Source organism: Melitaea cinxia, chromosome 11 (assembly GCF_905220565.1).
Source record: "Melitaea cinxia chromosome 11, ilMelCinx1.1, whole genome shotgun sequence".
NCBI classification, from domain to species: domain Eukaryota; kingdom Metazoa; phylum Arthropoda; class Insecta; order Lepidoptera; family Nymphalidae; genus Melitaea; species Melitaea cinxia.
This window is the reverse complement of record NC_059404.1, coordinates 13369059-13383914: the sequence shown is the minus strand read 5'-3', so window position 1 is coordinate 13383914 and position 14856 is coordinate 13369059. Positions and strand designations below refer to the sequence as shown.

The following is a 14856-nucleotide window of genomic DNA, read 5'->3' as shown; positions in this document are numbered from 1 at the left end:
TTCGAATTTGAATTTACGATAAAATATAGGAAAAATTTGCATTTTATTGCATTTAAGAATAAAATATGTAAATAAGTGTATTCCCCAATTCGAAACCTAGGTTTTAAATTAAAACTTCACTTTTATAATAAAATGGGAATACAGACAGGAATTGTTCTAGATACTTCTAAGTCATCTGATTACTATTTTTTGTTTCACATATTTTTACTGAAATTACTCCAAGGGTAAAAATCATCCTACACATGCATGTTACTCTCAACATATTTTCCATTACGACTGAAAGAGTTGAATTATTAAAAATATAACTAAAGATTTACTCATTTGGCGTTTTTTAGACCATTTTCTTACTGACAACTTTTGATAAGTTTATCATCATTATTTTGACGTTGCAACAAATTTAAATTTCTTCCTCAATTTTGAATCCACTTAAAATGATTACATTAGGGGCTCTTATTTAAATAAATATATATACCTATATATATATATATATATATATATATATATATATATATATATATATATATATATATATATATATATATATATATAAGGTTTCATTTGCTTTAAATTACATATATTTACATATTATGTATTTGACGATACTCCAAGAGGCTTAACATTTATGTACAAGTATATAGTTATATTGCTCTGCTCTTATGTGTTTGATTATAATTTAATAAGATTATTAATCAACTGTTTATTCAAAATGAGCATGTTCAAATTAACAAACTTCTGTAACTGTCTATCACTAGTATTGTACTGAAAAGGTATAAATTTCGTATAAAATGTTAGAATTTTTTTTCTCATACACGCATATTCTCTGCATGTTTTCTTTTACTGTTGTTCGTCCATGGAATGAATTTTTAAACAAATTTTTAACTTCAAAATACAGTAATACTAGTCTCGATTTAAACCCTCGTGTTCTTACTTTAATGATTTGTGCTGTGTTCTATGTACCCATAATATTAAAACCGTTGAATATTCCTACCCTTTTCTAAATAATGCTTTTATTATCTAATATTTTTAAGTAAAACTTGTAGAAAGGATCTAAGAGTTGGGTGAATAAATGCAAAAATAAATAATGCTAAGAAAGAAGAAGGTTTGGTATCGTCAGGGATCTAGGATGCATACCTTCTGAGGAAAATAGGTCGAGCGTACAGATAATAAGAATCGATGTGTCAAGTACCTCTAAGAGGAAGGGGCAAAACGCAATTAACTTAAGTATATAAACGCTCGTATTTTTAAAGAATAAAAATACGATCTCCGACAAAAAAATTAAAATTAGATGAAAACAATTCTGTGATCGAGAATAAAGGCTATTTATTTTACATTATGGTACAAAAAAAGAGTAGTGATACTTTTCATATGTTATGTAATGTTGTTTTTTTTAGATACGCAAAGGATTCAGCAAGCGGTCGTGATCTCTGGTTAGATTTTTCAGAGTAATAAAAAAAATAGGAGTTGTAACTGTTCGCTTCAGCTTGCAATATCCCACTGCTGGGCATAGGCCTCTTTCCTCACGTAGGAGAAGGATTAGAGCTTAACCTACCACGCTGCTCCAATGTAGGTTGGTGGATATATTCCCTACTGTGAGTAACGATCGCTATCAGGTGTACATGATAACAAACGGGACCGACGGCTGAACAGGGCACGGTGGAGAGATTCACAAGGACTGCATAAACATTAAACACCCAGACCACGGTACAAATGTTTGTCATGTGCAGGGACCGAACCCGCAACCGCCAGGGAAACAGCCACAAACCAGTGCTGTGACCGTTGCGCCAACGCCTCATTGTCGTAACTGTTGCTAGTATTAAACTCGTCTGTTTTGAAAAATTCTTAAAAAAAAAACGTTCCTTCAAAACATCACTAGGGCCATCATTTTTATCATGATATCAGTTTCATAATTATAAAATATCGCCTTCAAAGTTTTTTCTTAGAGCTCATGTTACATTATATAGATACCACCGAGGAGTTGGAACGCTTTTTGATTCGACTGCTAAAGCTTACTAAAGCTACTTAAAGCTCACTTCATTTTCTTATTTATATAAACTTTATTGTACATCAAAATTAATTCAAATGAAGATAAAGTAACAGCTACAAGAAAAAATATATAAAAGGCGGCCTTATCGCTAAAATGGTGATTTCCTGGCAACCTTAGATAGAGTATAGAGATATAAATTCGATAAAGGTGAAAGCAAGATATGTATTTTGGCTGTGCGTGATTGGTCATTCAGGATTGTTTTAGGTGACGTAACGTGATGCGACACAACAGGAAACATTAACGCGGCAGGGTATAAGTAACACAATTGGATATTAATTCATTATGTCACATATACGTAGACGTAGCGCGTAGTGTTGTTGTATTTATGGGTCATTTTAGTGTTAAGAGTTTTTTTTTAATACCTGACCTAACGAACTTTGTATCCCAAATTTTTGGTCTTGAATATAATATCTCTCGTTGTTTTATACAAACCTTGCTCTGATAAATTTACAAAAAATAATAATTTGGTTGGTTCAGTTGTTCGATATTAATGTGGGTACATACGTATTTCGGCAATTAATTTTTATTTACATAGATACTTGTGGACATAAAGTAGAAAACCCTCAATTGCACCTAACGCCATCTAGTGAGCAATAAATAAACAATGGCACAGAATTTTTTATCAGAACTGATTCACATACTAGTCGAAGACAATTAACTGAATTCATTGAACATAATTATTTCAATTTATATTTTCATTCAAACGTAGCTTATATACCGAGCAATAACATTCACATTTTAACGCAATAATTGTACTGGCCTTATAACTTATTCAAATAACTTCTTATTCACTTGAATTGTACCAATAATGAAATAATTTAAACAAAAGGCGGTCTAAAAGCTACTCAGTCTATTGCCCAGGCAAACTTAAAAGAGTAAGAAAAGACATTAAGTTAATATCTATTCAAATGAATAAAATTGGAGTGTCTGTTTGTAAATAACCGCTTTTTACGAAATTTAAATGGATGACAGTACATATACCAAAATAACATATTTTTACAATTTTCGTCGGTCTGATGGTTCTGGCAAATCTTTGAAACGGCTTAACCGATTTTGATGGAACTTTTACTGGCAGATAGCTGATGTAATAAGAAGTAACGTAGGCTACTTTTATTTTTGGAATTTATTTATTGTATAGCTCTCCTAACTGAACAATAACTTTTTTGCTAAATTCCACGCGGACGAAGTCTAAAAATATATTAAAATACACGCACACACGCAAACATACGTAAAATACATATATAACCATCCTCAATGACCGCTTTGTTTAATAATGAGATGATAGAAAAGTAGTTTTAAGATTAGCGAATCCATAAAAAAATTATATCTGAAATGTATGTTAGTGGATAGTTTCCAAATAACTGCACCAAATTGGATAAGTTAGAATAAGACTGGTATAAAAGAAAAAAAATTAAACAGTCACTAAAAAGTTTCGGTACAAAGATTCAATAAGTTAGAATAAGGCTGGTATAAAAGAAAAAAAAAAAATTAAACAGTCAATAAAAAGTTTCGGTACAAAGGTCACTTGGTAAGCTAGTTTAAATCTTGAGATTTTTATTAGTATAATAATAAAAATACCATATTTTAACGATTCTAAGACTTACCTCCTTATGCAGGAGTCTGACGTGGAAGCTGGCAACGTCACTCACAGGTTCACCAGCCTCTGTGACGTAGTAGACGAGCAGGGAACTGACCGGCGCCATGTCAGCTGTCACGGGGAACCTGGGGTTAAACGGACGTGTTTTATTGTGTTCGTTAAATTTCTCTTAGTTGGTAGTGTTTCAGGCTTGCTGGTAGACATATAACATCTTTTTAAAATTTATCTCAAATATCTGTTGTAAAAGTTTGTATTATTATGTTAGCTATAAAGTTAGATATTTTTTAAGTTTATTTATTTTATTACAAACTGTGTTTAATAATATCCTGTAATTAAATAAAAATATTACTTTTTAATTTTTGTTTCATTTAATCACTAATACTAACTACTTCAATTAAACTAAATTAGTAAAACTGTGTAACTTCATCAAATAACCCAACAACGTGATCACACAAAAAGCTGATAACAAAATTTTTATTGAACTGAGAAAGTTGTAAGCTGAAAATTTTAAATATCACAAGAGGGAACAAAAAGAGAAAAAAAAACTAGGACAACGTTATGGCGTCACAAACGAGTGACGAGGCTGTATCGGCTGTCACCCCGGGAAAACGGATCATAGCAGCGCAGCACAAAAGTGCGTTCTGAACAATGTTCTGTTACATATTACTACAAGGCAATAGCAAGGAATAGGCAATAGCCTATTCATATCGAACTATTGCAATTTCTAGATAATACTGTTGATTTAAAATGAGATATTTTGAAATATTTACCAATTAAAATTTTGTAATTTTATACTTAATGCATATGAGTTTTTACACTGAAGCAATATTACGAACGTCAAAAGTTTATGTTTGTTGAACCACATAGGTATGTTTTTAGGAAAGCAATTAAATTTACGAGTATCAAAATCGATTGTGGGAAAGTAAGTAAAAAAATAATAAATTTGGCGGTAAATATATTAGGTACCTTGAAATCATTACTATCTTTGGATTTTTTTTTTATATCTTGCAACTTTCTTTTCATTAAAATAATACACGTACACTGTGGTACAAATTGTTACGATATTTTTTTTTGCAAAATGATTAGAGCCGAGTTTTATGTTCATTAATTAAAAATTGTAGCACAAATTCGACGCACCGTAGTGGGAGTTAGTTCTTACGCCCATAGCTACCGGATTAATCTGAATCGAATTTACTGTGCGGTCTTTTGGTTCTCTCAATTTTCTATTCCCAGATTCCATGTATAATTAAAGAATCAAAGTATCTGTTATCGAGAGTAGGTATTACCGATTATCTCAGGGTTCCCTACGCAAAAGTGAAAATCGGAACTCTATAAATAAGACTTCGCTATCCATTCGCTTGAATTCGTCTACTAAGGGTTTGTACTCTTTAGAAAGTGAATGGGTACTGTACTACACTGGAACATTCTAGAAAAATCTTTCTGTTGATCAATTACCTTTTACTTATGTTAAAAAGAGAGGCGACTATTCAATTTTAAATGTAAAAATTTGACGATTTCATCATTCTCCGCCAAACACGAGGTTAATTTTAACGGCTCTTTCGGCCTGTGTATTTCAAAGCAAGCAGTTGGATGGTTATCCCGCCATCGGTCAGCTTTATAAGTTCCAAGGTGGTAGTTGAACTGTGTTATCCCTTAATCGCCCCTTACAACACCCACGGGAAGAGAGTTGGTGGCTATATTCTTTAACGCCGTTTAATGTGAAGCGTTTTTTTATTAATCTAAAAGATAAAATGAAAAGTTATTGTCATATCATACCAAGTACTTTCAAGAAACTAAGTGGCCTCTAATACAAACTCGTCAGATGCAATAAACATACTTTATATAATGATCTATCGACCTTTCGGCTAACTTTCCCCATTACGGCCTGAGCCGCCTATAGACGTCTCTTTAACTTAAATTACTTTTGAAGTTAAATGAATAGTTCCTTAATTGTGATATAAATTGAATTTGGCGACTATAAATTGCGGTGCGCAGTGAAGGAGCGGAGTGATTATCGAAAATGTCCAAATCACGAGATTTTTTCTGGAAATCTAAATGTATTTTAAATCGAATCATTTCATAGAATGAGATTATAAAATACGTATAATTTGTGATTTACAAATTACAAAATGCCAATTGAATCTTAATACTAAAACTCCACTTCTCGTACATAAGCTTTTTAAGGAACAGTTTTTCTATTAGGGTTTTTTCCTAGGACCCAGAATTGGAAATCTGTTGTCCACTTTATGACACCACTAATGTTCATTAGCTCATACGTAGGCTGATAGTTTATCAGTTGGGTTAAGGGTACTAATAACTATCCACTTCTTCATTCTAGTAGTGCTTTGAAAGCCAAAAGGGCTACAAGAAATAAGCAAATTAAACAAAAGAAAGTCGAAATATATTCAGCTGACAACAATATCAAACTTAATCTTAATGGTTTACATGTAACTTTGCACTATGGAAATAATTCACATTTTACGAATTCTGACTCGACTCCAGTACAGTGATAAATATAGTGTAACAAACTTTAGTGTGTAAATATTTTAACTTTGTTTGAAATTTTTAAATTAAGAATAATTATTGTAACGAGGGAATTTAAATACTGAAATTTCAACATAGTTATGGAAACTAATAGTAGAACCTACATCATATATAAAATATTGATGATGCCTAAAAAGCTCGTTGTAATAATATAAAACTTAATTTTACTGTTTCTTTACTGTTGATAGAAAAAAATTGATAAAAAAATATTACTGGCAGGTTTAGAATTATCTAACTGTTAAAAAAACAACAAAGGTTATATCTAAGATTTTATTTTTTTGTGTTACCCACATTAGGAATTCTAAACATTTTTGAATATCATATCAAAAATTGACCGCTCCAGCGGGGTTCGAACCCGCGTCTCCGACTTACCGTGTCGGCGCTCTAGCCAATTAAGCTATGGAACGATACACCCGCTCGAGCGAAATTTTCGATATGATAATTTTAAATTACGGTTTAAGCGAACCGTGGCGCCGTCTATAGTGAGCTCTTTACAGAAACCCGTAACTATTCAAAGTTTCATATTACAATGAAAATCTTTGACAGGAGACGACACCGTGCTATTTTTAATATCTAAGATTTTATTTTTTTGTGTTACCCACATTAGGAATTCTAAACATTTTTGAATATCATATCAAAAACAAACAACAACAACAACAAAGGTTATGTTAAAGCAAAAACCAATATTATAACCTCACAAAAGAATGGTTTCACTCCATATACAATATTCATATATTACGGAATATTTTCCTTGTAAAAAAGATCCAATAATCTTTACTAGACGGACAGAAGATGAAACGATCCCGAGGGCATGCTCCATCCCGCCTTATGAATTATGCTTGTCTTAAGACAGATCTTTTTTCTTCCATATCTTTGACCTTGATATTACTTTGTTTACTTTGTGACGCATCGCTAATTTTAAAATTTTTAGCTTTGAACTTTTTTAAGAAAATATCTAAAAATAGAAATACTATACGTATATTTCAAATTTTGAATCGATGTCAATAAAAGTGCATCCCTATTTTCCTTGCCCACGCCTTGAGACCCACTTGAGAACGAATTTACCAATTGTAGTTATATTTTTTCCTAAGTTTTTTTTTAAATATTTTGTAGACAATTCTTATGAAATGCAAAACTAAGAAAATTACAAAGAAAAATGAAAATTTGGGAATAATTTACGATTATTTATTCACATATTTGACAGATCCTGAAGCAGAATACATCTATTGGTTCAGCTAGTTAAATACAAACAAGTTGTTAATAAAAAAATGGTGAAATAACATTTAAATTATGTAATGATGTATCAATCAAAAAGATAAGTTGTTTTCGTATAAATACTAATATAATACTAATAATAAACCATACAACACTAAAATAAATGCACAAAAAATCTATTGCCATTTCCTATTTACTACTTGAACAACTCGAATGCATTAAAATGAATTGTTTGCTAAGCGTAACAATTAATTACGCCTATCTAAAATACAGCCTTGTAACACAATAATGTAAGCGTTCTAGTACTGAAACAATTTGTATCCTGTCAGCAAACGATACCCCTGGGGTCGAATTACATTGATTCATTAGTATGTCCCCTTTACGCTGTCACAGTGGATTAATTTTAAACGTGTTGTAATTTAATCTTCCGTTCTTTATACAACAAAAAAGAGGTTGTTTTTTTGTATGACAAAACCCCTAACACCTGCTAGCATACTTGAACATTAGAATTGAACCTATTTATAAATGTATGTACGTGTAAATGATTATATTTTGTTTATAATTTTTTATGTTATATAAAGCGCTTGATACTTGATACTCAGTAGGATGAGAAACAAAATAAATAGAGCAGGAACATACACAGTAGTAATACAAACATTCAAATAATGCCAAATGTCCATATGAGCTTTAAAAAAAATTGACTACTAGCGCCAGAGCCTTCCTTATATCATCATCATCATTACAGCCTATACAGTCCACTGCTGGACATAGGCCTCCACAAGTTTACGCCAAAAATAACGTGAACTCATGTGTTTTGCCCATAGTCACCACGCTGGGCAGGCGGGTTGGTGACCGCAGTACTAGCTTTGTCGCACCGAAGACGCTGCTGCCCGTCTTCGGCCTGTGTATTTCAAAGCCAGCAGTTAGATGGTTATCCCGCCATCGGTCGGCTTCTTAAGTTCCAAGGTGGTAGCGGAACTGTGTTATCCCTTAGTCGCCTTTTACGACACCCACGGGAAGAGAGGGGGTGGCTAAATTCTTTAGTGCCGTAGCCACACAGCACGCCTTACTATATATATATTAATCGGGACCGATAGCAGAACGTGCACGGTGGGGAGACCCACAAGGACTACACCAGACCGGAAATAAATATTTGTATAAACACAAATTCCGAGTAGGAATCCCACTCGTGGCTGTTCGATGTTTAGGCGCTGTCGACTCGGCTCATGCACCATTACACCAAAGTGGTCATCAAGTTTTTAATAGAAAGATAAATTAAAAAGAGTTAGCAACAATTTGCGAAATTCCACCACTCAATGAGACGGTTTTTACTCTAAAATCCTTGTACTCTACTAGATTATATGTTATATATATTCGTATAAGTTACCTTGTATTTAGGTAACCTATTTCTACAAACATGTCTCTGCTGTGTGACTTTGATCTGCACTAGTAACCTAATTTCCTTCCTTCTAAATGAATCTCGTTTACTGAGCTATACATACTTATAATAACTAGCTAAAGTGTACGTAATTTTTTGATGTTTATTTTTGTTTGCTATAGTAATAATGAGAATATATACGAGTATATGATTTGTATATTTATATAAGTACACGTAGACAGAATTTATTTATATTTTTTTTTCAATAAGCACTTTCATATGCACAAAATTATGAAATAAGAAAAATAGGTTCAAAATTATTACTTTGGAAATTAAGGTAGAATACAAAAATAAATAAATATAGATTTATAAAGGACCATAAAATGAACACATACAAAAAACCACATTGAAGTTTTCTGAAATTTTGTTTTTCGAATATTCTATTATCGATACTGAAGCCAAAACTATTTTTTCTTTCACATTTTTGAGGTGAAACATCTTTAGGCGCATGAGGGTAAATTTTTTACGTATGAAACGGCAACGTTTTGATGAAACGGCAACATTTTGATGAAACGGCAACGTTTTGATGAAACGGCAACGTTTTGATGAAACGGCAACGTTTTGATGAAACGGAAACGTTTTTGTCAGAATTAAAAATTAGTTTGCCAAAGAAGTTTCAATTGTGACATGTGTACTTTGTACGCACGCATTTTTTTGTTGTCTTTCTCTTTGTTTATAACTTGGTCGCCCATCAAGATAGATCTAGTAAATAAATATTAATGATACCAGGTACTATTTAAGTTCATTGTAAGAGCTAGGCAGCTTTTAGTTAGCGAACTAGGACACTTTTAATCCCTAAAATCGACATTGTCGACTTGGAAGAAAAAATTAAGCCCTGGACAAAGCTAGTAAAGAAATAAAAGTATACGTAAATATAATTATATAAAAAATATTCCTTAAATAAGGTAATCCTAAATAATCAAAAGAAGTCCCTGAGTAATAGAATGAGGATCGCAGTAGAATTATTAATAAATCTCTAATCTCGTATAGTAACATACTGAATAATTCAACACAATAAAAACTAGATGAATACAATTACTAGATAATAAATATTGTAGATGGATGCGAATGTTTTTGTATGAAAAATAAATAAAAATATTACTTATTTGTACGAAAATTTTGTTGTTTTTTAAATCCTCTCTTTGTCTCTTTTCCATAGTAAGAAAATAAAAAATAATGTTTATAATACTTTTTAAACGGTGACATATATTTAATTGCACTATATTACACTATATTTCATACAAAATTTCATTGTAAAGTTCATTGAACTGATAGAATGTCTATATACATTTTTATGTATACGCTAACGTATGATATGACGATGTATATATATCAGCAATACAAGTGCAATCGTATGGTTGCGACCCGGGAGGCGCATTCATCATTCACATAATCTTGTTTCCGTATGACGTACGTATTGGACAATATATTTCGTTTATATTTTCATTTTAATTACTTTTATTTGTAACAGTACGAATTTGTAGTATATTGGAGTTACTTTACACCGATTAATGTTTGTTAACGTCATTTATAAAACTTTACTTTAACTACGCGTTACCCATATGATTAATTTTATGTTATCAGTTTAAATTAATTGGTGTTGATGTTAATCACGTTAGCCTTTTTTTTTCTTTTTTTTTTGGTATCGCAGGGGAACGCATTTACGGGTGATATCCAGGACGCCCAGGTAGGAAGTTCTAGACCGGATGTCGGCTTCAGCACTTGGGGGTGCAATTCCGACCAAACCGTCCAGCTCACCTCTGAACAATTCTGACGACGCCATGTCAAGCAGGACTGGGTCCCATCCCGGCCCTACACGGGCACGGTAGCGTTACTGGAGGCGCATTAAGTAGCGCCTCCTACGCACCCCTGTTCGTCGCATGTGGATGGAGGCCTCGTCGGCGGCCTTCTCTCTCATCTGCTCGTCATTCTCTCTGAGACATTACTGTCTCGCAGAAGGAGACCATCGCCTTCCAGGACTCTTCGTCGCCGAGCATCGCGGTGGTGACGCTCAGCAGTGACAAGTCCCCTCCGAGTACTGTCGTCAGATCGCGACACAGCGCTTAATCACTTCAGCCTATCACAGTCCACTGCTGGAAATAGGTCTCGACAAGTTCGCACCAAAAATGGCGTGAAATCATGTGTGTTGCCCATAGTCAGCAGTTAAGCTGTGTGGCTACGGCAGTAAAGAATATAGCCACTCCCTCTCTTCCCGTGGCTGTCGTAAGAGGCGACTAAGGGATAACACAGTTCCACTACCGCCTTGGAACATAAAAAGCCGACCAATGGTGGGATAACCATCTAACTGATGGCTTTGAAATACACAGGTCGAAGACGGGCAGCAGCAACTTCGGTGCGACAAAGTCAGCCCTGCGGTCACCAACTCTTCTACCCATCGTGATGTTAATGTTTTTGTTGAATTTCTTTTTTGATTAAATAATACATTTACTGTAAATTTTATATAGTACACGTATGAATTCCGCTAAATATACATATATGCTATTTTTTTTTTGTTTTATTGGACAGATAGTGATGACAAATTCAGGTGTCAGTCAAACACATATCAGATATAAAAAAAAAAAAAAAAAATACGTTTGCATTAGAAATTATTGAAAAATTTGTTTAATGTTATTTATGAGTATAACTTGTTACGAATTAGTCTCGTATGTACAAAATTTCTTTGCAAAGGGATATATTAAGGGTGCCTTGCTTTAGTAGGTGCACGGTATAAACAGATTAATTAGATGATCTTGATTGAGAATAATTATATTGATAATGATTTCATTTTTTAAAGCTGGTTTTATTAATTTAGTTAGTTATAACTTAATATGTATTTTAGTCTTATAATTTGCAGCAGTTATAAATATAATTGATATAATTCTGCCAGATACTATAGTGTATCCACCCGAGTGGGTACAACTTAATTTTAAAATACTAATATACATTGTTTTGTACATGGCGATTATAATTATTTATATTTTCACCATTTTAATCTGTGTGGTTTATTATATTAAGCAATACAATATATTTATTATGTTACTGACCTTAATTATTATTACCTCCCGCCTTCCTTGCCATTCATAAGTAAAGTAGCTGCTCTTAATGACTACAAGGTGTTTTTTACGTCTTTTTTTCGTCTATAACTCATACAAAGTAATTTCAAGCGACTAATTAGTACTATCGAGTGCTTCGAGCGCTGTAAAAATAAAATTTTATGACAAGCCACATGATTCTGTTTTGTCTATAGACGAGAAAGCAACTTATTTAATTTTTATTTATTTTGTATCAAGTATTAAAATAATATATAATAAATTAATTCGGAACATTCGGTAACAGCCCAATCGGCTGATATACAGATACATATTTTTGTAATAAATGTCTATACAAATAATACATGTATAAATTAATATGTATTGCACGCATACCGGGGCGGGATTCGCGACCCCTGGAGCAGAATGAATCAATATGAGTACATCATTTAAATGTTTTAGGTTTTGGGTTTTCTAACCAGTTTTTCTTTTAATATACGTTTCAAAATATGTACATATACATATGTATATTTGCTATCAGACTTTGCAACAAAGGTTTCAGTGACAAGGCTTTATACTTTGGCCACATATGATAGCATCTGCCAGAAAATTGCGTAAGCATGCAACATGTTTGCCAAGAGATAAGAACGCATCAAGCTATGCATATTTTAAATACATATATGTTAGGTTCGCGATAACTATATATAAAATATACAAGGGAAAGTATGGTATATTGGACCGCCAACTGAATCGGACGACCCTTATATTTCGTATAGTGTTTACTTTATTTTTGTGACATTTGGACAAAAGCCATACAAGTGAGGCTATTGAAATTAAAACGGGAAGATCAACTTAGCTTAGTGACGATTTTGAAGGTATTCTATTAAATCACTTTTTGGTGCTAAATAGCACATGTTTGGTTAGACAATGAACGAGGATAGAGGATTGGCCTTGGAAGTCGCTGAGATGAATAATGTTTCACATTCGTTCAATCACACTAAGCGAATGGCAGGAACAGCGTGGAATAACACACTTTTCCTATCATTATGCATTCTTAAAACGACACAAAGACAAAATAAGTCTCTAGCAACCTGAAGCAGCCCCTTTGAACAGAGCCAAAGGATCTAACAGAGAAAACGTTAAATAATTTTTCGATTCAGAAGACAAAGGTAATGAATATACCAAATAAAAAAGAAATCATTAGGATAGAAGATAGCCCAAAGTAAATTGGGTCCTGTGTGTGCGTTGGCGTAACTGGAACCACGAAACTAGTAATTAAAATCCTGACATTTGTGATGACTATCTTATTGTGAAGGGCCTGTTATTCAACCAAAGTTTCTCGTTATATAATTTACAAGTCTGTTACGTATATTATAATACTATGTTATACTTATTTTTATCATAAGATCGAAGTCCAATTATTTAGCAACCATGTGGTCAAAATTAAAAAAAAGACTAGTTGGCTATATTGGATTAAATATTGTAAATTTGTCATAAATTCACAAAAATATTGACTTATACATAAAAAATACAAACTGTAATAATTTGTGTTTCATTTCATACTTTTAACATTCGTTTTAACAAAGATACCGGTCAAAATAAAGTTGAGGAAATCGTTGCAGATAAATTATAAAATAATTAATATTTTCAATTTCTACTGTGACTTACGTGTAATTGAAACGGCATAGGTCTGTATTAACAGCGGGATTAGGTGCAGGAACAGCGGCCCAGTGAACAGCGCGACCGCCACTTGTAACAGCTGCCAGTAACCTTTGACGACAGCCGCAGGATGACCACACACTTGCACTCGCAATACCACCAGCCTATGGACATATTATATTATGAATGTAGTTAAAATACATTTTGTCGTTTGTTTTTATGTAGATAGACTTAGACAAATGGGTATTACGTATACTTAGTAGTAGAATAACATAATTTTTAAAAGACTATTTTAGTCACACTTATAATATTTAAATTATTGTTATTATTTTGATCGAAATTCTTAAACGAATATTGTTTGTTATTAGTAAAAAATAATGTGACATTCATAAATGATCAATTCTTGTTTATACCTAATGTAATAATTATTTAAATGGAACAAAGACACGTCAAATAGTATAATAAAACTTATATTTCGGTTGGAATTTCTTTTCTTGCTATTTATCTCATTGCACGTCTAATAATGTCATACATACGTTTTCCCTGTAACGTCTACGCGCGTATATTTCTGTTACTGTCACAATGCCCAGACTTTAACGACTTTAATACGTAGTGTGATGCATGTGACTTATATTAGTTTTGGAACTTGTGGGCCTAAAATGATTTAACTCGTAATACAGTTTGTATTTTTGATACTGTGAGAAATTTTTATAGGGTACAAAACATACTTAGTTATAATAAGAGTACAGAAAAACATAATGACGTCATGACACCTAAAAAAATAATTTTTACATTTTTGCTAGTTTTTCTCTGTAAAACTTATTTAGTATTGTAGGTAGTTTCGCATTAGTTATTATAGCAAAACGATGATACGAAATCGCTGTTAAAGCTTACTTGAATAAATTACATTTTAATTTAATTAATCTGATTATTATTATTGACATTTGTTAATGTTTCTGTTTTTTTTTTTTCATTTTACTCATTATAAAAGTATAAAACTAAATGATTTTAATAAAATAATATCGCGTGATAGCCCATTTTCCTGTCAAAGTTTACTTGCTAGTATTTATTATAAAGTTTAAGCGTTAGGTTTTTATGCATTGTCATCCTAACTTATAACGTAGCCTATTTGTCTCTGTCAGATTTTCCGGCTTTCGTTTATCATTAATATTATCTATAGGTATTTAATATCACGCTAAATTACTTTCATTTTTTTAAAATTTTTCTCTAAACTCAACCGATCACAAGCTTAATATAATTGTTACTAAATCTGATATTATTTTGTAACATCATTTACACACTGGTTGCTATGAATGCATACATTTTTAAA

General features: G+C 32.3%; 1 protein-coding gene across 1 annotated transcript in view; it reads right to left on the bottom strand.

The window, feature by feature from the left end:
- Positions 1-14856, bottom strand: part of LOC123657627 (C3 and PZP-like alpha-2-macroglobulin domain-containing protein 8) — a 122964-nt gene that overhangs the window by 40727 nt on the left and 67381 nt on the right. The window contains exons 7-8 of the mRNA XM_045593149.1: positions 13536-13690; positions 3649-3766 (exon numbers count right to left, since the gene is read on the bottom strand). Coding sequence (XP_045449105.1) covers positions 3649-3766; positions 13536-13690 — 273 coding nt within the window. The remainder of the gene's footprint in view (positions 1-3648; positions 3767-13535; positions 13691-14856) is intronic.